This window comes from Physeter macrocephalus, chromosome 6 (genome assembly GCF_002837175.3).
Source record: "Physeter macrocephalus isolate SW-GA chromosome 6, ASM283717v5, whole genome shotgun sequence".
NCBI lineage: Eukaryota > Metazoa > Chordata > Mammalia > Artiodactyla > Physeteridae > Physeter > Physeter macrocephalus.
In genome coordinates, this window is record NC_041219.1 from 40,326,748 (window position 1) to 40,353,626 (window position 26,879).

Below are 26,879 nucleotides of genomic sequence, written 5' to 3' on the forward strand. Positions count from 1 at the left end.
TCAGGCCATTCTCTCAGTTAATTCTCACAATAACTCTGCAAAATGGGACAATAGTGATTATGACTAGTACAGTTTTAATTGTCCCCATTTTGCAGAGGAGGAAACAGAGGCCCAGAGAGCTTAAGTAGCTAGCCCTAAGTCACACAGCTCACTAAGTCTGATTTCTAGCCTAGGGCAGCTGGACTCTACAGTGTATGCTTTAATCTTTCTAATTTCTCAATTCCCTACGACAGCTGAGAGCTCCCGCCTTGGCCTGTTACCATTTGAGAGGGAAAGAACTCCCAAATGTCTAATTCTACCACTTTCTGGCTGTGTGACCTGGGGCAAGTTACTTAACCTCTCTGAGGCTCTATTATTTGTAAAAGGGAGATAAATCTGTTATGAGAATTAAAGAGAATAATATAGAAGCACTTAGCAGAATGTCTGGTACACAGCAGGTGCTCAATAAGTATTGGCGAGCGTTATTTATATTATTTTCACTAAGGGAGTGACGTAGCTGGACTCCACCTGCAGTGGTCCCAAGTTCTGAATCCACACTCGGGCAAGCATCAGGCCTAGGTCCACCACAGCAGGCTCCACCAACATTTGGTTGTTATCTCACTGCAGATCAAATCCTGCTACTACCTGCCTTGCTTTGTGACCTCCAAGAACGAGTGTCTCTGGACCGACATGCTCTCCAATTTTGGCTACCCTGGCTACCAGTCCAAACACTATGCCTGCATCCGGCAGAAGGGTGGCTACTGCAGCTGGTACCGAGGATGGGCCCCCCCGGACAAAAGCATCATCAATGCCACAGACCCCTGAGTGCCAGACCCTGCCCCACCTCACTTCCCTCCCTTCCCACTGAGCTTCCCTTGGACACTAACTCTTCCCAGATGATGACAATGAAATTAGTGCCTGTTTTCTTGCAAATTTAGCACTTCGAACACTTAAAGGAAAATCTATGCTGTCATATGGAGTTTATTTGGAACCATCCTCCTGGCCCCACCCTTCCCTTTCTTTCTGGTTTTGACATCACCCATTTCCACCTGGAAAGTTTTGGTGCCATGCCAGAAAGAATGAGGAATGTATATTCTTCTTTGTGATGATATAATCTATATTTTTTTAGGAAAACAAAAATTGAAAAACTACCCAATTGGGGCATTGTAATACCTACCCCTCTTTCTTCTTCCCCATCTCACCATCTCCCAGACCCTCCTCCCTTTGCCCTTCTCTTCCCCTTCCCCAGTACATAAAGGACACAGACAAGGAAGCTGCTGAAAAGCCAACTGTTTCAAATCAGTCAAGGGCAGCAAGCAGATAGACTCAAGGTACGCAGAAGATCTTATACACCAAGGAGATGCTACTGCATGTCCCCACCAGACTATGTCTGTCTGTGTCTGCACGTGAGAGTGAGGGAGGGGAGGAAGAAACTGCAAGAGGGTCTGGATGATGCAGTACACACACAATTCCCCAGCCCAACGATGCTTGGGTTGACCAGATGTTTCTGAGTCTGGAGCAAGCAGCCAGGCCAGAATAACAGAACTTTCTTAGTTGGTGAAGACTTAAACATCTGCCTGAGGTCAGGAGGCAATTTGCCTGCCTTGGACAAAAGCTCAGGTGAAAGACTGAGATGAATGTCTTTCCTCTCCCTGCCTCCCACAAGATTTCCTCCTGGAAAACTCTTTAGTAGATTTGGCCAGGAGCTTGCCTTTATGTAAATTGGAGAGATACAAACACAGTACACTATCCACAGATATAGGACCAGTAGATTTGGGTAGAGAATACTATTTCCAAAGTAGCATTTATCTCACCTAGGGGGATGTGTTTGCATACACATTTGCATATACCCACATGGGGACATAAGCTAATTTTTTACAGGACACAGAATTCTGTTCAATGCTGTTAAATACGCCAATAGTTTAATCTCTTCTATTTTGTTGTTGTTGCTTGTTTAAAGAAAATCATGACATTCCAAGTTGACCTTTTTTTTTTTTCCATTTTAATTAAAATTTGAAATTCTGATTAATCTTTTCTTTTTTTTTTTTTTTGTTTTTTAAAAAAAAATCATGACTTTCCAAGTTGACCTTTTTTTTTTTTCATTTTAATTAAAATTTGAAATTCTGAGCACCCTCAGCATCCCTCTAATTGGGGTCATCTGACCTCTGTCCCTCTCCTTTTCTCCTGCTTCATGTTTGGGGCCTTCGTTTAACTGCCTTACTGGCTTGGCTCAGATGGGAGATGAGAGTTACTGTGGGTCAGGGGCCTGGGCACAGGAAGGAAAGCTGCAGTGTCCTGCCTTGGCTAGATGGCCACCTTTCCTGAGTTTGGGGACAACTTGCTCCTCTTCCTCCAGCTTACTGGTGGATGAATGCCACCTCCTGAGGTCCTCACCTTATAAAGTTAAAATTGGTGGTCATTGGGAAAGCCTTACTCTGCAATCAGCTGTAGGGTTTTTGTTGTGTTTTTTGAAATAAAACTATAATATAAATTCTCTGATTAAATAAAATTATTTTAAGTTTTAGCGTTGAAAGTGAGATGCCAAGAGTAGGTGATAATGTATATTTTACAGAATTGGGGATGGTAGGATGGTTACATTTAACATGATTGCTCTGTCTCTTTTTTCAGATTATGGGTATTTATCCTGTATTAGTATTTGTATCTTCAGTTCATTCCACTTTAGGAAACAGAGCTGCCAACTGAAACAGGAGAAGAAAAAAAAAGAAGCAGACAATACATTGTAATGTCTCGCACACAAATGCAAACGCCCAGGCAAAGTGTGTTTGGCAGGACCCCAGTGCGGGAAGGCAGTACAGGCATCCGTTTCCTTGGGATTGATTTCATTACCTACCTTTCACCTTGTGGTTGTGACATTTGGCATACAGGAAATGGGGGGGGGGGGGCTTTGCTCTCTCAATGGGGCAGCGTGAGCAGGAGAAGCTGAGGTCAGCAGGCCAGTGGTTTTTAAGGGGTGAGCCCAGACTTGGTGTTTTAAGATTTTCTTTATTTGAACCTCAAAGTCCTACAAGGTGGAACCCCTAACCCAACCTGCACAAGTGCCCTCCCACAACTGGGCATCAGTGTGACCTCCATGAGGCATCTGGCTATTCTTGGTCCCTGGTGGGGTCATCTCCACTCACAAAAGGAGGGGCTTGAGGTGAGGCCTGAGCATCAGTCACCTGAAGTTTCCCTCTGAAAAGTTGGTGGAACCACAGTCCCATCTGCCAGGCCCTGGCAAGGAAAACAGCAGGTCCTGAGCAAAGAAGGGTCCTTTGCAGAGTGATGTCAGAGGGCGGTTTTTGAGCTTTCTATAAGCTATAGCTTTGTTTATTTCACCTGTTCACTTACTGTATAATTTAAAGTCATTTATGTAGCTGAGACACTTCTGTATTTCATTCATATCGTGAACATTTTATTTTGCTAAATCTTATGTCATGTGTAGGCTGTAATATGTGTACATTGTGTTTAAGAGGAAAAAGAAAAAAAAAAACAAAACCCACACGCCACCATTTTCCTGAATCAAATTCTACAGTGGAACGGAGGGTAAATACTTCTACTGTGCAGGCAGCTAGACTGGCGAATTGGGGAAACTAGAAGAAACTAGCACTAGAGACTCCTCCAGACTCCTCCCCATCGGCATCCTAGTGGCTTTCTGGACTAGGAGGGAGGAGAGAAAAAATAGCAAGTACATTCACATCCTTGCTCTGAGGCACCTGGCCCTGGGCAATCTGCTGGTCATTCCCATTCCTTTCTCCCTCTAGTCCATTTGTCCACCCCACTGGGAAGCCACGATTTCTCCTAAAAATCCAGGGCCATGGGACCTGTGATTCCAAGCTCTCTTGGCCTCCTCTGGCCATCTCTTCTGTCTCCCTATCCAGAAGCACCACACCCAGGCTCTCACCTTTCAGGCCAGTGCTCCATCTGGCCAGGGTAGATAATACTGGGAGACTCCTGTGCTTTAGCCTTACCCAGCCCCAGACCCTACATCATGGCAATCAAGCTACAGCCCATGAGCACCATTTTTCATACCATGGTTCTTGAGCAATTAAAAAAACAAATGACTTATTGGAATAGCTGTCTCATAGGAACTGTGGTCCCCAGGAGACAATACCCTCCCCTGCCTCTGCCCTTCCTCATATGCTCAATGATCATCAATACGGATTAACCAAAAATGACACCCAAGTGTTTGGCTCCTGGCTGCTAAAGTTAAAAATATCACTAAAATAGTTTTACACAAGAAAAACACTTAAATTCTGACAGCAGAAGCAAAACAAAATGGAGGAGTGTTGGGGAGACAGATATCAACAGCTTCCAAACTGGCTCTTGGGAGACACGAGGAGGGCTCATGCTCCAAGGGGAGGGGCTTCGTAAATTCTCCCATGACCCCCACCTTCCTCCTTAGCCGGTCTGCTGTCCTGAGACCCAGAAGTGATGGAGAGAAACCAACCAGAGAAAACCCTGTCTGGAAGGAATGTATTTGTTGCTAAATTTTGTAGCACTGTTTACAGTTTTCCTCCATGTTATTTATGAATTTTATATGCCGTGAATGTATATTGTCTTGTAATGTTGCATAATGTTCACTTTTTATAGTGTGTCCTTTATTCTAAACAGTAAAGTGGTTTTATTTCTATCACACACCTGATAGAGTCTCTTGTCTCCTTGTGTCCTGACTGCCATTGTGGGTTACAGGGATCACAGAGGGCCTTGGGAGCCAGGTCCTGCCTGCTTTGGCTCCTGACCTGTGCACACTCCCCTCCCTCCACTCACTTCTACAGCGTGGACCCACCCTGCCCCAGCCCTTGCCCCAGTCAGGTGCATTTTCAGGAGCAGCATCCTAGATTTCCTCCTGGCTGCTAATCCAGCCCTGATCTTGCTCCCTGATTCTATGGCCAGGGTTCTCCCTAGTTCTATGGAATCTGGATCAATATCTAATTGCCTATTAGTGGTACAGGTATTCCCAGACTGGGGCCCTGACTTGGCCTTCCCTGGTGGGAAGAATCTTCCTAAGAATCTCAACCTGGTGGAAGTGGGAGGGGGAGGCTCAAACAGCAGTCCTTGATGCCAAATGCCTGCCTGAAATTCCCAGTAGGGCTTGGCCTAGTTGGGAATGCCAGGAACTCACTACAGCCAGCCTACGCCTCCCAGAACTTACAGCTGGGCCTGTCACCCTCAGTGGGCTGGGTTGGCTGCAGACTCCTCACCTAACTTTCAACCCATTGTTGACAGTGTTCCAGGGTATGGCTTTGCCCCTATTTTAAAGCTACTCTATTTTGAGCACCTATCATATGCCAAGCACAGCACCCTATACACATGATCACATTAAATCTCAACAACCCAGTGAGGTAGTTCTACTGTCATCCATGGTTTTTGGCTGAGGAAGCTGAGGCTCACAGAGACCCGAGACCTAGTAAGTAGGCAGAACTGGGATTCAAACTCAGACTGGTTTGAGGATAAACCCTCAATTTTCTCCACGGTGTTCTTACTTAGTTGGAATATGCTGGGTTGCACATGCCCTTCTTATTCCAACCAGCACATCCTGGATCCTATGACTCCTCTCACTGCATCAGATATAAGGGAAAGATAATCAATGAGAAATGTTTCTGCCTGGTTAGACTGTCCCCCACCTGGAGACACCTATCAGTGTCTCCAAACAGGATTGTCAAGCTCAGCAGCCTAAGCTTGGGATTCTACAAGCAGGGCATCATCCTCAGCTGAGATTACTGAATACCCTGTTAACTATCTTGTTCCCCAAGACTCACATTCCTTGCAAGGCATGCATGGGGCCACGGCCCTGCATTCCTCTGACCAGTTTAACAAGACCACCGACCATGAAAGCAGGCATGTCATGGGCTATTTCCAGCTGCCCAGAACTCTTGATCCAACTTCTCCCGGCCGCAGGATGGAGAACTCTCCACCTCATGCAAAAAGATGTTCACCTTTCCCACCATCCAAATGGGAGGCTATCCCACATATTCCAAACGGAAGGCTATCCCACATATTCCGAATTCTCTGGGAAGCTCCAACCACTTCCCAGAGACAACCTTGAGTATATTCAAAAGTTGGAATGTGAAGAGGATGCACAAGGAAACTGCCCTTTGACGATCAATGCAAACAAAATATTACTGCTTTTATTAAAATAAGAGTTGAAACCAGGTCCTGCACAGGGCTCAAGGGTTCAAGGTAACATCCTACCTTTGAAACATCTTTCACCTTTATTATCAACCTTTGGTTCCAATATGCCAGCTCAAGTTGTCCCCTGATTTGCTGAAAATTCCCAATGTCCCAAGGAATGCTGTCCATCTTTGTCATTTGCACTACTGCCTGAAATTTTACCTGGAGACCTGACCCTTCTCCTAGGAAAGACAGGTATTCCTATAGGATGTCACAGCTCCTCCTTAGAGCCTAGGTGGTCAGGGAGCAGCCCCTGAGCCCATCTCCTCCATTCAAATGGACTAAGTACATGGACAACTGTGTTTATGCCATATCACAAAAATAAGCAGAGTAAAAAAGGGCACTCACCATTGGCTTATGGTTGGGGAAAAACGTTTGCTCCACAAGCGGGAACTTCTCAGGACCCAGGGAATGGAAGATCTTAATGAGTTGAGAGAACTAGGGCAGAATATGAGAGAACATTGGTCAACCGTTGTTACCCAGTATGTACCAAGCCCTTCATTCCCGCCAGGTCCACTAAGTTCTGCTCAATCACATTTCACAAGCATTTACTACACTCTTAGCATTTTACACAAGCACAAGCTGCTGACCTTCATGCCATGTCCCCTGCCTGCAATGCCCTTCTTTTTTGAGAGGCATTTGTGTAGTAGTTTATGGTGTAGACTCTGGGTTCAAATCCTCTACCACTTACTAGCTGTGTAACCTTGAAAGTCATTTCAGATTTCTGAGCTTCAGTTTCCTCATTTGTAAATGGAGAAAACAAGAGATCCAACCTGACAGGATTGTTGTTAAGGATTAAATATATACAGTGTATTAAAAGCAAGCCCTGCTCCATAGGTACACCTGAATGTTGGCTATGTTAGTAGTAAGTATTTTCTCTGCTTTTAGAAACCCCACTCATTTCCAACAGCACAAGCTGCATCCCTTCCACACCGTGCTCCCCCTGCTTCAGCACTTCCTAGTTTTGCCATGGAGATAGTTACTGTCTCCAGAGCTAGTGGGTAAGCTCCAGAAAAGCAGACCTCAGACTTACAGTCTCCTCTATCACCCACCCTACTCAGCACCCCTGGGAGCTCATTCTGTGCCCAGCACTGTGCCTTAATATTGGGGCAACACACTGAACACGTAGACCAGGCCTGGAGGAAAGACCGCCTGTGGGCAGATGGTTGGGATAATAATGTCTTGCTGGAGAGAAGCGAGGGGGTTATGGGACCTGGAAGAGGGACAGAGTGGGGGTGAGGACGACTCCCTGGAGCAGATGTGACAATAAGAGAAGGAAGAGGGCACTCCAGGTGTGCAGTGAAACAACTGTGTGCTGGAGACACTCAGTGGCTGCTGTGGCCTTGGGTGCAAGGGACAGTGAGAGAGGAGGCTGGAGAGTGATCCATCACAGACCACCAGGAGCCTCAGAGGCCAGACAAAGAGCTGGGAATTCACCCAGAAGGCAAAGGGGAGCTGCTGGTGAACAAAAGCAGGGAAGAGAAAGGTAGACGCTGATCATGAAGAAGAAATATGCTGCAATGTGTGGCCTAACGTGGATGCCCAATGGCTGGAAGAGGAGCTAAGTCTTGTGCCAAACTTACTTTGGGGTAACTCAATACTAAGAGCTCACAAAGAAAGAACAGGCAACTTAGGAACTTTCTGCATCAGGCCAGGATTGGTCTGTAGATTCTTGGGCTGTAACCTGCAGCTGTGGTGCAACACAGTGCCAGTTTAGTGGGCTTGAGGGACCTCAGAAATATGGGAAATGATGAGAGGGTCCCTCATTCTACAGATAAGGAAACTGAAGTCCAGAGAAGGAGAGTAATTCCATAATCAAGCAGGAGTTTTGGAGATGCCCAGCTTCACTACCTCCTACTGGCTGCATGAGCCTCAGTTTCCTCATCTGTACAATGGAGATATTAGAAATACCTACTATCAGGGTGGTTCGAGGATTAAATATAATATGCATGTGAAGGGCTCAGAGTGCAGTTAGTGCTAATAAATGGTAGTTGCTACCATCACCATGACTATGTGGGAAAACAAGGAGGGTGAACTAATACTACCTAGGACCTTTCAGGGATGTTGCAGGCCTAAAAGCTTGGTTGGGGAAGAATGAGAAGGAAACCGAAGCCATGGTAACAGTGGTTAAAAACTATCCATATCTATTAAAGTAATGCATGTACGCATTCAATAAATACTGAGCGCCAGCTCTGCAGAGACCTCGTTCCTAATACCAGGGACAATAATAGTTGTTACCATTTATTGAGTATGTACTTAATGCCACCCACCATTCTAAGTACTTTACATGTATTAACTCATAACCCTACCAGGAGGGCCTTATTTTTATCATCCTTTTACAAATATGGAAAATAAACTCAGAGAGATCAAGCAAGTTGCACAAGGCTAATCAGCTCATAAATGGAGGAGCCTGGACCTAGGCAGTCTGGCTCCAGAGCCCATGTTCTCAACCACTGCCCTACCACCAGGAGACCATGCAGAGAGACAAGAAAAGAAGAGATGAGATGGCTAAGAGCTTCACAGAGCACATCCTACATACCCCCCAACCTCTACATTTCCTCTTCCCCTTCTCTGTTTTCCCCTTGACACTTATCATGTCATATTAAATATTTGGCATGTCTATTAACATACTGCATGTGCCCCTGCTCACTACAATGTAAGACCAGGGGATTTTGGTCTGATTTGCTCACTGCCATGTTCCTAGAACTTAGAACAGTCCCTGGAACATAGCAGGTGCTCTGTTGCATGAATAGATTATTTCAAGTAGGGGAGCTGGATAATACAGATGAATGAATAAATATATCATTCTAGGTGGAGGTAAGTATTTGGGGAAAAAATAAAGCAGGGTAAGAAATCTGAGAGTATTTGGGGAGTGATGGGGTGATATTTTAGGAAAAGTCTCTCTTACAGGTAACATTTGGATGGAAAGGCATATCAAATGAATGAATATGAAACTAATGAATAAAAGTGGGAGAGGAATTGAGCATTAGGGATTGGAGAGAGATGACTTCAAGTTTGGGTTTCACCCCTCCCTGGCTCCATGACCCTGGGGAGTTCCTTAACGGCCCTAAAGCTGATCTTCCTTCTCTGTAAAATAGAGTAATGATGCTCACTTCACATGATAGCAATAGCGTGAGCACCAGGCAGCACATTTTCCTAGTACAAAGTAAATGCTCAATAAACAGTGTTGACCTTTAAACAAAAATGATGACATGCTCAAATATTAATAAGAGCAGTAGGGTACCCCCTCTTACCACTACTATTATTATAACATAACACTGTATCATAATATGCTATAGAATATCATTAGGTAATAATTACAAGAAGGAGTTTGGGATCTAAGTTGTTTATCCAGTTGCTTTAAAAAGACTCCTTTTGGGGCTTCCCTGGTGGCGCAGTGGTTGCGCGTCCGCCTGCCGATGCAGGGGAACCGGGTTTGCGCCCCGGTCTGGGAGGATCCCGCATGCCGCGGAGCGGCTGGGCCCGTGAGCCATGGCCGCTGAGCCTGCGCGTCCGGAGCCTGTGCTCCGCAACGGGAGAGGCCACAGCAGAGGGAGGCCCGCATACCACAAAAAAAAAAAAAAAAAAAGACTCCTTTTATTACTGGGCCTCCATGCTGGGGAATGGGTCCACTTCAGGGCTGGGAGGCCAGCCACGCCTCCCCCTTCCTTCCGGGTCAGCCTGGCCCAGCACCTACCACCCAGGGCTTGCTGCAGAAGTTGTAGACAGAGTAGAGGGAGTTGACGGCAGGCAGCCCTCCATACTGGAGGCCGATGACCAGGCTGCGGTAGTCTTCGCCCAGGGCCATGCTGTAGGCATGCTGGCGGACAAGGATGAAGTCCGGCTTGAAGGATCTGCCAAGAGAGGGGCCGGCAGCAGTGTTACATACCTTTCATTGATGGAACAATCAGGGCAACAAGCCACAGCCTGCTGGGGATAGCTCCTCAGTTCAGAATGCAGATGGGGTGTGGGAGTGTGGATGAGGAAGCTCAGATGCAAACACACAGCAACTGCAAAGTAAAAGGACTGAAAACAATTCATACTTTCTTCTATTTCTTTTTAAGGTCGTTTTCTAAATTTTCTATATTGAACAACTATTTCATTTGCAATTGGAAAAAAATGTATCAAACAATTCAGTGAATATACTGCGACTATACTAGGCACTACGGTGGATGCACATGTTACTGAGTCATCACAACTGCCCTGGGATGTGGGTATTGCTGCCATCAACTGCATCTTACAGATGAGCACCCTCAGGCTCAGGAAGATCAGGTCACTTCCTCAAAAAGACACACTGCACGTAAGTGGCAGGGCCAGGTCTGTGTAGCCTCACAACCCTGGATCTCAACGATGGCGCAACATGGTTTTCTTCTCGTTATCTCCAACGTGTCTTGTCCCTTTCAAGTAGCAACCCCTGGAAAGCAGCAAGAGTACCGATGTGCTGGCCAAGAACATGCCAGGCTCTTTGCCAGGTCTCTCTGGAAATAAGATCCTGATTAATGCTCACAAGCAAAGCTGGGTAAGGTTGGGACTATTTCTCCACCTTACAGATGAGAACACTGCAGGTCAGAGAAGTTGTGAACTTCCCCAAGTCACAAAGCTGGGAAGCAGGAGAGCCACGTTTGACCTCAGGTCATCTGGCTCCAAGTCCACATGCTCTTCCCGCCATCACACGGCTCCAGGTGGATTCACACATTGTTTTATTCACACTGCCAAGGATCCACCTGTTTCTGGATTCCTCATTTCTAAGTCACACGAGAAAATCAGACTCACGGTAGGTAGGCGGTTTACACTTAAAATGGTGTGATCCATCTGGCTCATCTAGAGTCAGACACTTAGCTTCAAATAAGCTTTAGTTCTTTAAAATAATTCAAATATAAATTAAAATAACTCTCCAAGGGAAAAGACTTGCCCCCAGGGAAGACACGTTTTGAATCACTCTGAGCTTGGGCCTTATGGTGCTTGCCCTCAGGGGCTGGCACCCAGGAGCAGGCGCGAAACAAGGACATGTTGAAGGAATGAATGATGTATATAAACATCACCTCCTGTTCCCAAAGGAAAGGGCAAGGGTCTCCCCGGCTAAGTTGTAACTCGTCCCGAGGGCGGCCACGTGGACAGTGACATCTGGGTGTGGGTGGCATTTGCTCACGGAAGCAGTCAGTGATGTCACTGTGGTTAGGGCTGGCGTTGGGCTAGAAGCTTGGGACCTGCTATGCCTACAGTCCTGTTACATTCTTAGAGGTGAACCAGTTCCACCAGTGCATTTTACAGATGCGGAAACTGAGCCCTGTCGCCGGGCAGTGACATGTCCCGGGTCACTCAGCAAAACCATGGCACAGCAGGAGGTCGCACCCACCTCCCTGCTTTCCTTATTCTCTCTGCTCTCCACTTTGCAGTGTCTTACAGCAACAGAGATGGAAGGCGGGATGAAGGGGTGTGTGTATCTCTCACAGGGATCTGAGGACCAAAGGGAGCACTGACTTATAAGACAACCATTTTCTACATTTATCTGATTTTTAAAATAATATATGTTCATTGTGGAAAAAAAGAAAAAACACCCTTGGAAAACACAAAGAAGTAAACAAAATTACCTGTAATTCTCAACTCAGAGAAAATTCTAGTAACCTTTCTATGTGTTTCCTTACATGTACATTATGATCCACTAACCTATTTTCATATATATAATATGCATTCACACTCATAATTGACTTCCTGCTTTCTGTTAATTATGATTTTGCTATTTTCCACATATTCCAGTGTATTTTCCCTACTAAAATATCTTCAAAAATATCATTTCTAATGGCTACCTAATAATAGTGCACCGAATGGATATACCATATTAAGCCAACCAATCATCTATTATTATCAAGTAGCCTCTTTCCAATATTTCACACATGCACATCTTTGCACACAAATCAACCTCTTCATCTAAAACTATTTCCCTAAGATACAGTCCGTGAAGTGGGATCGTTGGGTTCAAGGGTATGAACTTTTCAAAGGCACTCAAAATAGTAACCCTTTTTAAAGGTGCACAGCACCACTGCACCTGACAGCAAGCTGCCCACTGCAGGCTCACCAGCACAGCAGTCTTTAAAAAATACATTTTTCAATTTATAAACCATTTCCCCCAAAAGATACTGTGCACCCCACTGCTGTTTTAGTTCCCATTTTTCTGATTTTAGTGAGATCGAGTACTTTTGTTAACCATATGCATTTTCTTTTCTGTAAAAGTTTGCTCATATTTTTCCCCATTAAAAAAAAAATGGGGCCTCCCTGTTTCCTCATTGACGTGAGCTCTGTGTTAGGAGGCCGCCCTTCATCTGTCACACGCAGTAATGTTTTTACTAGTTGCTTGCCTTCTTTTTTATGGCTGTGAATCTTAAGAAAATATGGAAACACATTTTCCATTCCCCTGAGTCTTTTCCTTTTGATTTCTCTCTCTGCTTTGATGCTCCGAGGGTCCTCCGGGGCCCCAGTTCTGACAGCACGATGCCCCCTCTTCCTGGCAGTGTAGTTTCCCTCACAGACAATGGCGCTAGCGCACTTGGTGCCTCACTAGGGCAACTTCACTCTGCTCCAGGAGGAAATAAAGTCTTGTGTTGAGCAGCCTCCTAGTTTTTCACTGTTTGTGGAGAACTCATAAGAAGAACACATCCTGGGGGTGGGGAGGAAATCTGGCTATCTAGGAAAAAGGAGGTGCCCTTCCCAGACCACTTTCCAAGAAGAGTATCCGATGGCCGGTCTTGGGATACTCTGACCCCAGCCCCAGGTATTATGGTGCTGTCTTTCCAGGCTGTCTAGAGCTCACCTCTAAATCAGACCTTTCTTACTCTTTGAAATAAAGTAGTGGCCACCTCCTACTTGTCTTCCAGGATTTGCGAATCTACCTCAAGCTTCCATATTCCAAGTGCTCTTTTAAAATTATACATCAACTCCATGCTCAAAACCCTCAGAAGTCTTCCCTCTTTCCGATGACAGATCCTCACCTCCTTACCATGGCTACAAGGTCCCTGCCCACCTCTCCATCCTCATTTCTACTTTATCCCCTCCCTCACCTCCACCCAAACCACAGTGACAACCGCTCCTCCCTCTAATTCTCAACCTGGATGCTCTTTTCCCAAACTGTTCGCGGGTGCCTCATTCTTATCTCTCATTGGCTCAAATTCATTTCCTGAAAGACACCTGTCCTGTTCGCTCTATTGAAATTTTCCCCAACCCTCATGTTGCCCTATTTTCTTTTCTTCACACCTCTTATGACAATAGTATTTCTCCTGTTTATATGTTAAGTTGTTTATTGTCTGTCTCTCCCCTCTAAAGATGTCAGCTCAATGAGAACAGGGGACCTGCCCATCTTGGACAAAATAGGCCTTAACAATATTTTTAAATGAATGATGAAGTTAATGAATTCATGTACACATGAAGGAATGAGTGAACACGAAGTGGAAAAAGGAGTGACCTCTTTCCTTGTGGCCCTAGAGCAGAGAATTAGGACTGATGGCCAAATTAGCCAGGAGATAACATGTGGCCCCTAATAACCAGGGGGCTGCTTTACAAGGTAATGAGTTCTGTGTTCCTGGAGGTATGTTAGCATCACCAAGAAGGTTTTAACCCCAGAGAATGAAAGTCAGACCCCATGACTGCTTAAGATTCTCAGATACAATATGTGAGAAATACACACTCTCCATGTGTAATGCATCACAGCCAACCAGGCATGTGTCACAGTTCAAATTCTGCCATTGGTTGGTGCACAGAACGCACAGTGTCCTTCCAGACAGCCTGGATACAAGGGGTTTGCATGGAAAGCAGAAAAGTTAGTGACTCCAGCACTCAGTTCCTCCCTCCATACCCAGCACCCAAGGTTCTCTGTCCAGTCAGGGAACAGCTACATCCTGCATGTCACCCCAACATCCAAGGATGCGGTCAGTAGCTTCTGGGCCTGACAGTGGACCAAACATCCCTGGAGAGGCTGGAGATCCTGAGATGACTGGGACACAATCCCTGCTTCCATGAAACTCACAGTCCTAGAGGACGTGGGTGCAAAGCTAAAGGATAAGGATTTGCTAAAAGAACAAAAGAAAAAGTGAGTGAGTGAAATAACAGAGGCATGTATGAAACACTAAGGTGGCCCTCTGTTTGAGGAGGGTATGGACGAGTGTGTGCTGGCTGGGTCATGGGAGAAAAGGAGGGGTTTGTCAGGTGGACAGGGTTTTAAAGGTTTTCAGGTAGAGGGAACGGCACCTGCAACTGCATGAACGAACCCCTGAAGTGGGGGATGTAATGGACTGTGCTGGTTTTGTTTTATCTTCTCAGTAGCCTTCTTTTTGGAGGGAAACAGACTCCGTGATAAAATCCTCTCCAACCCGAGAACCACATTTCCCTGGGCATTAACTGGTCTAAGGGTTGTGTTGCTGATGTAAAATGGGCCCGTCGTAATTCTCTTCTGAGGGGCCAGCTAAGCTGGAGTGATGTCACGTGGGGCTGATGAACACCGTTTTCCTGCTCCATGGAGGGATCCCACCTGTACCAGAAGTGCCACTAGGAACAACACAAGGAGGGAGACAAAAGCCTGTCTGCATCATTGAGCCCCTGGATCCTGACACCAGAGCCATCTGTATCTTCTGAGTTGTGTGAGCTATTAAGTTTTCTCTTTTGCCCACACTAGTTTGAATTGGTTCTGGCGCTTCCCATCACTATTGCTCTGGCTGATACTGGGAAGAAGGGGCAAAGTTTGCAATTGGTTGCACGGCTGGAGTATGAGGTCTGATGAGGTGGTGGCAAGAGATGAGGCTAGGCAGAAATTCCCAACAACTCTCATGACACCCTCCTGCTCTTCCGTCTCCATAGACCCACTGGGCCCACACCCTGTGTCTGTCATGCCTGAGCAAGAAGACCTCCTTCAGTCCCAAAGAAGCTGGCACATCCTGGCTGGAGGCTGTACTTGGGTTTTCCTGTTATTTAGACTTAATATGAGCTACATTATTTGGGTTTCTGATCCCAGGTCTTTCTCAGAAGTGGCAGTCGACACTGGAGAGGAAATCAAAGACAACATATAATTAAATGGTAGAGTTGGGACAGGTGACGCATTACTCAGAGATTATTAGGTGCTCCAGGCAGCGTCAAGAGGTAGGGGGCCAAAGTCTGAGTGACTTTTAACCACTGGAGAAGTGTAATAATTCCCTCAATATGCAGAAGCCTGCAGTGGCAAGAAAAGATTTTTGGCTGGGCTTTGCCTGGGACCTAAGTTAATAAGCAGAAGCCTCATTACTCTCAGCCACTTGACTGCTACTTTGTAACAGTTCCCTGTTCCCGGGGAGAGCCAGGCTGACTAAGGGTGACAATGTTGCTAATTTTGGTCACATGTTTACCCATCACACTCAGACCTAACCCCAGCCAAGCCTGGGAAGGCTCTGGACTTCCTAACATCTGAGTCCACCAGCAGAGACTTCGGGTGTCCTTGTAACTTCTCCACATTTCTCACAATCCTTCCCCATTCCCCTCCCCCTCTGAAAATTCAACCTCAGGTACCAAATCTGTGGGAAGGAGACCAAGAGAACTGAGCAAGCCAGCAAAAACAGGTGTCGTGAGGAAAAGAGGAGGGGGAATGGCCACACTTCTGAAGGCTTAGGGACCATAACCTCCAGCAAGGACAGAACAGAGGAGATGTGCACACTTGGCAGATGGAGGGCTCTGAGTGGGCAATGTGGAAGGACTTTGTTCGGAATTAGCGATGCTTCCCGCCAGTCTGAGGACTGCAACAAATTAGTCCAGGCCGAAAAGAAAGTAGGTGGCAGCCAACCAGGAATCTGGCGAGAAGCAGACAACAGGATGCTGCAGTGAGGTCTGTGGGGCCCGCACAGCGGCTGCCAGCTGCATGGCGTGATGACGGTGGGGAAGGGGCCCGGCAGGGTTTATGAACAGCCAGGCTCTCTGATGAATCCTGGAGCTCTCTTTGTAAACTACTAGGAGGTTAATAAAACACAGACACGAGTTGCTGGAGGAAGTAGGCTTCCTCGTCTCCCTTCTCCGCCTCAGAATCTCCGTCTCTTTACCCTAGTCTCTTCCTTCCCTTTCATTTCAGAGAAGGAGTCCTTGCTGCTCCATCCTCCTCCTCCTCCATCACCCTGGGGATCCCACATGCTATGGGTTGAATTGTGTCCCCCCCCAAAAGATACATTGATGTCCTGAGCCCCATTACCTGTGTGTGTGTGTGTGACCTTAATTGGAAATAGGTGTTTGCAGATTTAATCTTTATAAGAAGAGGTAAATCTGGACACAGAGAGAGGAAGAGGAAAATGCCATGTGATGAAGGAGCCAAAGGTTGGAGTGATGTGTCTACACATCAAGGAACATCAGGGATTGCTGGCAACCAAGAGAAGCCAGGAAGAGACAGGGATGGATCCTCACCTAGATCCTTGAGAGGGAGCATGGCCCTGCTGACACCTTGATCTCAGACTTCCAGCCTCCAGAACCGTGAGAGAATACATTTCTGTTGTGTACGTCACCCAGCCTCTGGTACTTAGCTACTACAGCAGCCTCAGGAAACGAATACTCTGCACACCCACAATATTTCCTCTTTCTAGCAGCTTCCTGGCTTTCTTTGTTCTTGTGTGTATCCATCCACAGCTCCCTCCCCACTTCCCAAAACAACAACCCCGACTCCAACAATAAGAAAACCTACGCTTCAAGGTTGAAAATGAATGACAGTAATGTTCATATCTACGTAAAAGAGTTAACAAATCAACCAAAAGAATAATGCATGCAGATTTGTTTGGAAGGATGTTCACCACAAATGCTAAGCTGGCTATCTCTGTAGGGTGGGATGGAAAATGCGGGTTTTTACATTCTTCTTCAGACTTTTTGGTACCATCTGCATTTAAAAAAAAAAGAGCACAAAGCATTTTTACAACTAGGAAAAAACAATGAGGTTTATCTTCATTTTGGAAAAAAGCGATAAATCTAACAATGATGTAACATCATGGAAAATGCTTATGGGACAATTTCATGTGACATAAAACAATAGAAAAGAAAATCTGTGTAATGACTAAAGCACTGTAAAAATGATAGGCCTGGAAGGGGAGCAGGAACATTGTTAATTTGTTAAGGTGGCGAGGCTGCAGGTGATTTCTTCGTTTTGAAAATTTCCTTTTTTGTTATCATGTGGTTTGGGGAATAACCAGAACTTTTGATTGGCATAAATAAATAACTGAATGTAAAACAACCCCCTTCACTTGGCCTGGCAGCCATAACTAGCCATTCCCCCACTTCCTCCAGTTGCTACTGTCTGTGCCTGCTAGCCCCAATTCCCACATACCCATCTCCATCACCCTCTGCATCTGGCTGCCATTCCCCTTTCCACCCTAGTGAAATCACACTGAGATCATTCCTAAAAGCCAAACTCCAGGATCAAATGGACTCTGCTATGCCCTCAATTTCCTTGATTTCTAATAACAGCTAACGTACAATGAGCCTCTTTTCTAAGCCCTCCGCATATCTTCAATCATTTAAGCAGCTGTTATTTTCATCCCCATTTTCCAGACAAGGAAACTGAGGCACAGAGTGGTTAAGGAACTTGCCGAGGTTACACAGCTGTTGTTGGTGGAACCACGAGTCAAACCTGGAAGCTGTTGGCTCTAGAGAAGGGTTTCTCACTCTCTGCACTACTGACCTTTGGACCTGGATAATTCTTCCTTGTGGGGGCTGTCCTGTGCATTGTAGGGTGAGGCACATCCCTGGCCTCCACCCAACAGATGCAGTAGCACCTCCGTGCCCAGCTGTGACAACTAAAAATGTCTCTAGACATTGCCAAGAGTCCTCTGGGGGGCAAATTCACCCTGGTCCTCGTGGCCTCTGTAGCATGATCTTTGTTGTCCCCGCCCTGAAGACGCTCTCCCCTTGCTCCCAGCTGCTTCCTCCCGGCTCCTCACTGTGTCTTCTCCCCTCCTACGGCTCTTCTCCAAGGCCCAATGTTGGTTCCCTGCCCCGTGAAATCGCCTCCATTCAGTGGGTTCACCCACCTTGTCCTCACAGGCAATAGTGGAACAGAGCACTTCCTCTGCACCAGGAGTCATTTTTAGGCTTTTAATTACGTTATCTTTAATCCTCACAATGACCCTATAGGAGGGAGATTATCAATAGCCTTATTTTTCAAGAAACTAAGGCACCAATAATCCATAAAAATATCGAATCGCTATGTTGTATACCTAAAACTAATATAATATTGTAAGTCAACTATACTTCAATTAAAAATAAATAAAAATAAAAGTAAACTAAATAAATAAATAATAATTTTTAAAAAAGAAACTAAGGCACCGAGAGATTAAGCACAACAAGAACAAGGTTCACAAGAGACCTGAGTGCTTCAAAGCTGATGTACATAGCCAGTGTGCTACCAGCACCATCCTTATCACCTCAGATTCACTGTGCCTGGACCCTAAGTCATCAGCCTCCCCCAGTGTGGATCTCCTGACTTCTGCTAAGGCACCTCCCATGGCCCCAGGAACGCAGGATCTGTCACCCTAAAGTCATCTGCGATTCTTCTCTCTGACCCCCTATGTAGGGAGCCGACTCCCCGCTCCAGAAGTGTATAGGGTCCCCCACACTCCCACTCCACTCTCACTCTGGTTCTCCCTCTCATTGCCTCATGCCCAGGACATCTCAACACACCCTAAGCTCCTAACCCCTGGTCACAAATCCCTCCTCTTGCTCCTCTGAAGCGCAGAATCCAGACTGCTGAGTGCTGAGTGTGACGTGACCCCCCCGCCTCTGCCCCGGGATTCCCAAGCTAAATGCCAACAGGGCCCAAGCAGGTAACATCAGGCTAGGGGAGCGGCCCGGTCTTTCTAGCAGTGTCCTTGGTGGTCTTATTCTAACACATACTCTCTTTGTTTCCAAATTAAACACGGGAATATTCTTCATTTCCACAATGTTCTCTCCAACCTTTCTTAGGAGCAGGCACGTCCCCTACTCTATCTTTCATTTTCCCACTGTTGATAACGACTTGAGCACTAGAAACATTTCATCTTCCTGTAGGAGAGCACAGCCTCTATGACAGACGGCGGCTAACGCAGGCCTCTGTGGAGAGCTGGGAGAAGTGGGGACTGGTGAAATGGAAAACAGCCTAAGCTCTAGACGTTACGGCCTCCTAGGAACGAGGTCCCAGGTGGCCCTAATGCCTTTCTAAAGAAGCCCAAATCTGGATATTTATAAGAAATTCTCAGTGACTTAAATGCTGATGGCTCATTCAAAAATTTCTAAAAAACACCATGCTCCAAAAATAAATAAAGCAGGACTGCTATGGGAAAAACTCCAATGAAACTCAAGGCTGCACCTATAGGGGGGCAATTGTGACCAACTCCAGCATATGGTGGCCACATGGAAATACTTGGTCCAGTCTTACCAAATCCTCTGATTTTCAAATGAAGCCAGAAACCTGCCTTTTATATGAAATCTTTTTGTGTGAAATCTCTCCTTTTAAAAAAATATGGGACCACATTGTGTGTGCAAACCAAACTTATCTGGACGGGGGGATGTGGCCTGAAAGCGGGCAGAGCATGTTCTCCAGCTTAGCGGGGGAGGTCACTCTCCAGCTTAGCGGGGGAGGTCGCTCTCCCGCCGCCACCCTCACCTACACCCCACTCCTGCGCTAATCTTGAAATCCTGCTTCCCTCCTGCCGCTCTGTGGTTCAAACTCCTCCCGCAGCCTCACTGCCTACAGGCGGGAGTTCATACTCCTTCCCCTGGAGCTCAGTGCTCCCCAGAAAGTGGCCGGGCCTCCTCTTAGCTCCGATACCTCTGTGCTCCTAGGACGGCCTTCCGCCCAGGTCCGTGGTCCTGCTGACCCCACGCTCATCTTCCATCCATTCACACTGCACTCCGTCCACACCACTCCCCATGCTGAGGAAACTGTCCTTCAAAAATTCCAACTCAAGTCCTACTTCCTCACAATTTCTTCCCATCCTCCATTCCTGTCACCTTCAGGGTGTCTGGCTCATATGGAAATTCCTCACACAGCATCTCCTGACAGCTCACGAGTTGTGGTCTCCTACTTAACTTTTCACCTGTCCAAGGGTGCCTCCAGCTGGGGGCAGGGTTCTTGCCTTGCCTCTCAAGTCTCCTCTCCACATTGCCCAGAGACATTTTCGTAGGACACACACCTGAGCGTGTTGCTCTCCTGGTTTTGGAGGCTGCCCACTGTGTACAGATTGAAGCCCAATTGCTATAGCATGACACAGAGAATCCTGAGTCTGGTTTGATTTTAAAAGGTCTAATTCTCCAGTTCCACTGTGGTCATCTATGGTCGAATAGATGATATGCATCCTATACTTCAGCCACACAGGACTGCAGCTATACCCAGAAGCCACGATCTGTCTCACCTTTGTAACTCTATACATACTTGGGGAAAATGAAAAGGACAGCAGACTATTCAGAGAGAGCACTGTGGAAATTAAGAATATCCCTATTTATCTAATATGGTGAAAAGTGAGCCCGGGAGTGCTCTTGGCTCATCTACCTGATCTTACTGGTCTTTCAAAGCTCACTCTTAATCAGTCTTTCCCAGTAGAATGGGCTGGTATTATTTACTTCCTGGGATAAAAGTTAACCAACACACACACACACACACACACGCACTTTGAAAACAGTGAAGGTCTCTGAACAACCAGGGGCTGTTGCATATCTGTGTATACCACGCCCCTGACTGCCTGGCAGGTGTCCAGTACTAGTAGGTGCTCAGGACATGCAGGTGGAAATGGAGTGTGCTCTGACTTCCCTTCCCAGGGTCCTGGCCCATCTAAAGTCAGCAGCACTTCAACAACTAGCAGGGACGAAGGATCCCAAGACAGCAAAAGAGCATGAGGAACGGTGGGCAAAGCATGGCATAGTCTAGCCCCAGGTCTGCTCCTGACTTGCAGTGGGTCTCTGACACCGCAGCTTCTCCTCTCTGGGCCTCAGTTTTCTCACTGGTAAAAGGACAGTTGGGCTAAGTGACCTTCAAGGGCCCTTCCTAGGATAAGTGCTTCCAGTTGCAGACTCGGAACCAAGGCTTTCATCACCAACCTCTCTGTCGTATCTGTCCGAGTTCCCTTGTGACATTCTGTCATGTAGCAGTAGTTTGTAAGAATCACAATCACTGATTATTGGGTACTTGCTGAGTGCCAGGCACCCACAAGGGGCTTTTCAAGCCTTATCTTATTGAAACCTCACATAAAGCCCCTGTGAAGTGGGTCCTTGTCTTGGGTTGAGTCCCCTAAAAGAGGTGCCCAAAACAGGCTTCCAAAGCCTATGATTCATGGAGGGAGAGTGTGCTCTTGAGGAAAAGCTATAAGAGAAGCAGGACAGGAAGGTGAAGGGGCTGAGGCTGGATGTAGCTGTGGGTAAGCTCTAGCCTTGACTTGATCTATAGAAATTTCTGGAGCATAAATAGTCCCATGGAGTTGTCCCATCTTGAGGAAGGAGAACTGGGGCTTTTGTGTCCCTAATATCAGTCAGTTACCGCTCCCCTGATGGGAGGGGGAACGGTGGCCGAAGGAGATAGCCTTTCGGCTGTCTCAGGGATGCTGTTACCATAAGCCAAAGGCTCTGGAGAAGGCCAGAGGTATAGCCATCACCACAGCACTCACAGTGCTGGGGATGGCTGCACTGGCTGGCAAAGGGGGTCTGAGCGGAGAACCACAGCATCTATACAACACTATTATTAGCCCATTTGGCAAATGGGAAAAAGCGAGACCAGGAGTGGTTAAACATGCTCTCTGGGTCGCAGAACTATGAAATATAGAGCTCTGTACCATTAAGTACAAATCACATCTCCCATAAGCAGTCCCCACCCTTGTGGAGCAGGACTCATGGGCCTCTGTTTTCCCGGCACCCAGAATAGTTACTGCATCCAAAGGGTGCTGAGGTGTTCCTGGAATGGCTGGGTTTGTGAGGTGCAGCTCGCCATGGCTGTGGGGTCTCAGAGTGCCATGTGTCTGTGAGGCAGGGAGGTTAGCCCTCACCCCACGCGGGGGCCAGGGGAGCGTCCTGCTCTCTGACAGCTGCCTGGGCTCCAAGCCCTGTCAGCAGCCTGCTCCACGCTGCGGCGGGCCTCCTGCCAGGCTGCCACTGCGGGGAAGGGGAACATTATTCATCAGGGAGATAAGGCAGCTGATGAGAGATGGGCCTCAGAGCAGCTGTTCCTCAGCAGTGGCTGGAGCGGATGCTGGAGAAGCGGAGGGGAGGGGAAGATGGGGGAAAGCCCATTTTGAGATAAAAAATGATGGTACTGCCGGGGGGTGACGGGAGAGCACACTTCCAACTGAGACTGGGTGCTAGTATACACTTATACCCAAGGCCTTTCCCACAAATATCTGTGCCTGACGAACCACACATGTGCCTCTGTCAGATTAACTACTGAACAAATCAGGGGGTTCTCTCACCAGCTCACTCAGCAAGAAGTATCCACCTGGAGGGGTGCACAGTTCCCAGAAAGACGTCTTCCCCAAGCTTACTGTCCACTGAAATAGACTTGGAGCTAAGGGAGGCTGAGTGCTCCTGGCTGGGCTACAGCCCTAAATCCTCATTTCCTGCCTCCAGGGCACTCGGGCAGCAATGATTCAGGGGCCCTAAGCCCCCTTCCTGCAGCTCCCCTGGGACTCTCCTCTCAAAGCTAGCCCCTACAGGGTGGAATTCTCCCGACTGAGGAGCAAGTGTGGGTGAGGTTTCTTTATCTTTTTTTGTTTGTTGGTTTATTTTTTGAAAGGAGCCATTAAAAGGGACCCCAAGCGTTTCCTGGGAGAGAGGAGAGAGTTGGGCGGATCCTCTGCGGTGGGAAACGGGCTCCTGAGGGTCTTCGCTGACGCACCGGGACACCCCTCCCACCTCCTCCCCTGAGCGGCTGTCATCTTCCTTTCTGACCACACTGGAGGGCTTCCTCAGAAGTCAGGCTCTCCCCTGCCCCATGTCCTGCAGTGCACCTTCCCACCCTGGCCTCCTGGCTAACCTTTCTTTTTCTTTAGCAGGCAGAAAAGGGAGGTGTGCATACAGGGGTCTTTAAGAGCATCTGTGATATTATACTTTTCTTTATAAACTAATCTAAACCAAATGCTGCAGAATGTTGATTTGACAAGCAGGGTCATGAGCACACAGGTAACAACAGGTAATGTTTATTAAGCACATGGTGCGTGCGAGGAAATTTTGCCTTTTAAAGAGCTTTACCTTAATTAATCCCGACAATTACCTTTAGAGGCAGATGTTCTTTTTAAAAAACTTTTAATTTTATATTGGAGTATAGCCGATGAACAATGTTGTGATAGTTTCAGGTGCACAGCAAAGGGACGACTCAGCCATACATTTACGTGTACCCATTCTTCCCCAGACTCTCCTCCCATCCAGGCTGCCACATAACATTGAGCAGAGTTCCCTGTGCTGTACAGTACGTCCTTATTGGTTACCCATTTTACATAGAGCAGAGTGTAAGTTGTTTTTTTGAAAAAATAAGACGGAGGCACAGAGAAGTTAAGTCACCTCTCCAATGTCCCACTGCGGAGCCAGGTAGCCTGTCCCCTCACCACCTCAGTGGATGGGTGTTGGTTATACTATTCTCTGAACTGCTCCTGTGCTTGAAACAGTTTAGAACTGTTTTCTTTAAAGATCTGAAGTAAGTATGGCAAAATGTTAATATTTGTTAAATTGGTGTGTTCAACTCTGCTTAAACTTATTCCGAACTTTAAAAAATATTTACGAATATTTCAAAAGAAAAAGAAAAAAAGCCTCAGTGTTGTTCCTTCTGGAGCCCCCTCCTCACCCTCTCCTCAAAGCTCTCACCTTTCTGTGCTACTCTCCATTCTGACTCTTATCACATCACATCCTAGCTGTTGATTTACTTCTCATTTCTCCTTCTAGGCTGTGAACTACACCAGGGATGATGCTGGATTTATATCTGCATTTCCAGGGCCTGGCCTATCGCAAGGAATCTAGATGCTCAATAAAATCATTAAACTAATGAAGCTACTCTGGGGGCTCCCATGGGTGAGGACTGAGGTGCTGATGGAAGAGAGGCTGCAGGGGGTGGAGGGACAACTGTGGGCCCTGCTGTCCCTGCTGGAGACATATGGCAACAATTTTAGGATGATCACCAAGTCAGGGTTTCCAGCATAAATGCTTCCAGCCGCACCTTCCACTGTGCACAGGAACTTCTTAAGACAGGATTTTGGCTGCTTCCAGCTCAGCTCACAGGCCTAATCTGAGAAGTGGAGGGCAGCTTTCAAGGAAGTCATCTGGGTTTTACCCATTGTGTCTCCATCTGTGACCCTTTGCTGGTTTGATGGTTGTCAGGTGAACCCTCTGCAATGTGGCTTTTTTACTCTAGCTTAGGGATTCTCAATCTTGGCTGCACCCTGAATCACCTGGGGAGCTCTCAAAACTATTCACACCTACTCCTTCCCCTCTTCTCTCACCCCCAGATATTTTGATATGATTGGCCTCAGGCTGGGGATTTTTAGAAGCTCTCCAGGTAACTGTAACAGGACAGCCAAGGCTGAGAATTCCTGTTAGGTGCTCTCTGCTAAAAAGACAGCTGCCACCAGGTGAACTGTGATGACTTCTTCATCAAGAGACATTACTGAACATCTATTATATGAAAAGCATTGAGGAAGGAAGGAGTTTGAGATCTCTGGCCCATGGAGCAGCTGTGTCGAGGGGAGGAATTACTTAGCCGGTTTCAGCATTCACAGATTGCACAGCCAGCCTGGGAATGGTAGGGTGCTGGTACCCCCTAAGCCCATGTAGGACATCACTGATTGATCACAGGATAATTTCCTGCTGAGTCCATAGTGGTGGTCAATAAATACCTGTTGGACAAGAAAGCAAGGTGGGAAGTATAATACTTAGGTAGCTTTCCTCAAGGTTCAGCTGGCATGGAATTACTATTTCCCTTGCTGGGTGGGACTTCACATATACTCACACCAGCTAAGGAACACATCAACACGTAAAACTAGGTCTGGATGAAAATGGGCAACATTTCTAAGAATGTAAGTATACTTCTAACAAATGTCTAACATTGCTGATGTATGGACTACTCTTTGGGGACCACTGGTTAAGGCCCACACCGGCTAAGCACACATAACTCATTTAATCCTTTCAATAACCCCAGAAGTCAATTAGTAGATTGTTTAGGACATGGACTTTGGCCTAAGCCCTGGTTCTACCATTTAACAGCTGTATGATCCTGGAATACTAGTTAAAACTCCTGTGCCTCAGTTTGCCCATCTATAAAAAAAGAGGATAACAATGACATGCACCTCATACTGCTATGAGGACTGAATCTCTGCCAATCCAGATAAAGAGTTGAGGCCAGTGTCTGGCACACAGCAAGCCCGGATAAATGTTAGTTATGCTAGCTAAATATTGATGCTGGTAGAGTTTATTTGTGAGACATGCCAGAGTTTCCATGTATATATATATTTTTAAATTTCGACTTCCCTGGTGGTGCAGTGGTTAAGAATCCGCCTGCCAATGCAGGAGATGCAGGTTCGAGCCCTGGTCCGGGAAGATCCCACATGCCGCGAAGCAACTAAGCCCGTGCGCAACAACTACTGAGCCTGCGCTCTAGAGCCCACGAGCCGCAACTACTGAAGCCCACGCCTCTACAGCCCGTGCTCTGCAACAAGAGAAGTCGCTGCAATGAGAAGCCCAAGCGCCGCAATGAAGAGTAGCCCCCGCTCGCCACAACTAAAGAAAGCCCACACGCCGTAACAAAGACCCAACGCAGCCAAAAATAAATTAATTAACTAAAAAAATTTTCTTTAATATCTTGAAAATAGATCATCTCATGTATATGAGACTATACACAGCAGCCCTGCTGCAAACCTACCCAATCCTTGATGCTTTTGCCCCAATACACTGATCTTGTGAGCCGTTTTCATGTTGCTGGTCCACCACCACACCACATAGCTTCTTATAGCCCCACCATCCCTTACTGTCCTCAGTGGGGCTATCTATGGTGAAAGTTCTGTTTAGGGTCTTGCATCCACCTACCAAATTCCTTTCCTGTACCACAACAGTCCTGGCAATGAACTTCAGATGTTTTTCCATGACCACATACTTCAAAGTCTCCTGTATACTGTTCTGACTCATGTTCTTCTACTTAGCATACTTTGAAAATCACTTCATATCAGTACAAATGGAGATGCTTCTTTATTTTTAATTGTGTCTCATTATATGGCTCTACCCTAATTTACCCAACCAATTCCCTACAGATCGACAGTTTTTTTTCTAATCTTCAGCTATTCACAAGCATTTCTAAGAATGAAACTAATCTTAGCATTTACACAACGTATAACATCAATTGACTGCCAATTGATGAATGGCAATTTTGAATGTATTGTAGTGCATACACTTGCTTATAAGAATTTTATGCACCATGGAATTGGGTGCAAAAAATGTATTTGACAGTATCTGCTTATACCTTCTGTATGCAAGATGGTTTTGGCTGCAAATAACAGTGATGACGAAAGCAAAAAAGAAAATGTATTACATTACTGAGATGGGCAGTCACAGGGGTGAGTGAATCAGAGGCTCAGCATCACCCTTAAGGACTTAAATGCTTTGTGTCCTTCTCACTCCTATTCTCAGGGATAGACTTTTGTCCTCACACTGTCCCTCATATCATCAGTGACTCATCGCAACTCCCAAGTTCCCACTCTCATACCTTTCAGAAAAAGCCCCTTCCTTCTTAAAAAAGAAGCTTGGTAGAT

At 46.6% G+C, this 26,879-nt stretch overlaps 2 protein-coding genes across 22 annotated transcripts in view; one reads left to right on the forward strand and one right to left on the reverse strand.

Annotated features, from left to right (window-relative positions):
- The window catches only part of TIMP3 (TIMP metallopeptidase inhibitor 3), a 54,294-nt gene extending 52,290 nt beyond the window's left edge, over positions 1-2,004 (forward strand). The window contains exon 5 of the mRNA XM_007101983.2: positions 607-2,004. Coding sequence (XP_007102045.1) covers positions 607-804 — 198 coding nt within the window. The 3' untranslated portion in view covers positions 805-2,004. The remainder of the gene's footprint in view (positions 1-606) is intronic.
- Positions 1-26,879, reverse strand: part of SYN3 (synapsin III) — a 462,808-nt gene that overhangs the window by 305,618 nt on the left and 130,311 nt on the right. For all 21 annotated transcript variants that reach the window (XM_028490567.2, XM_028490580.2, XM_028490577.2 and 18 more), the window contains 2 exons: positions 9,848-10,004; positions 6,499-6,588 (listed from right to left, as the gene is read on the reverse strand). In XM_028490567.2, the coding sequence (XP_028346368.1) occupies positions 6,499-6,588; positions 9,848-10,004 (247 nt within the window). The remainder of the gene's footprint in view (positions 1-6,498; positions 6,589-9,847; positions 10,005-26,879) is intronic.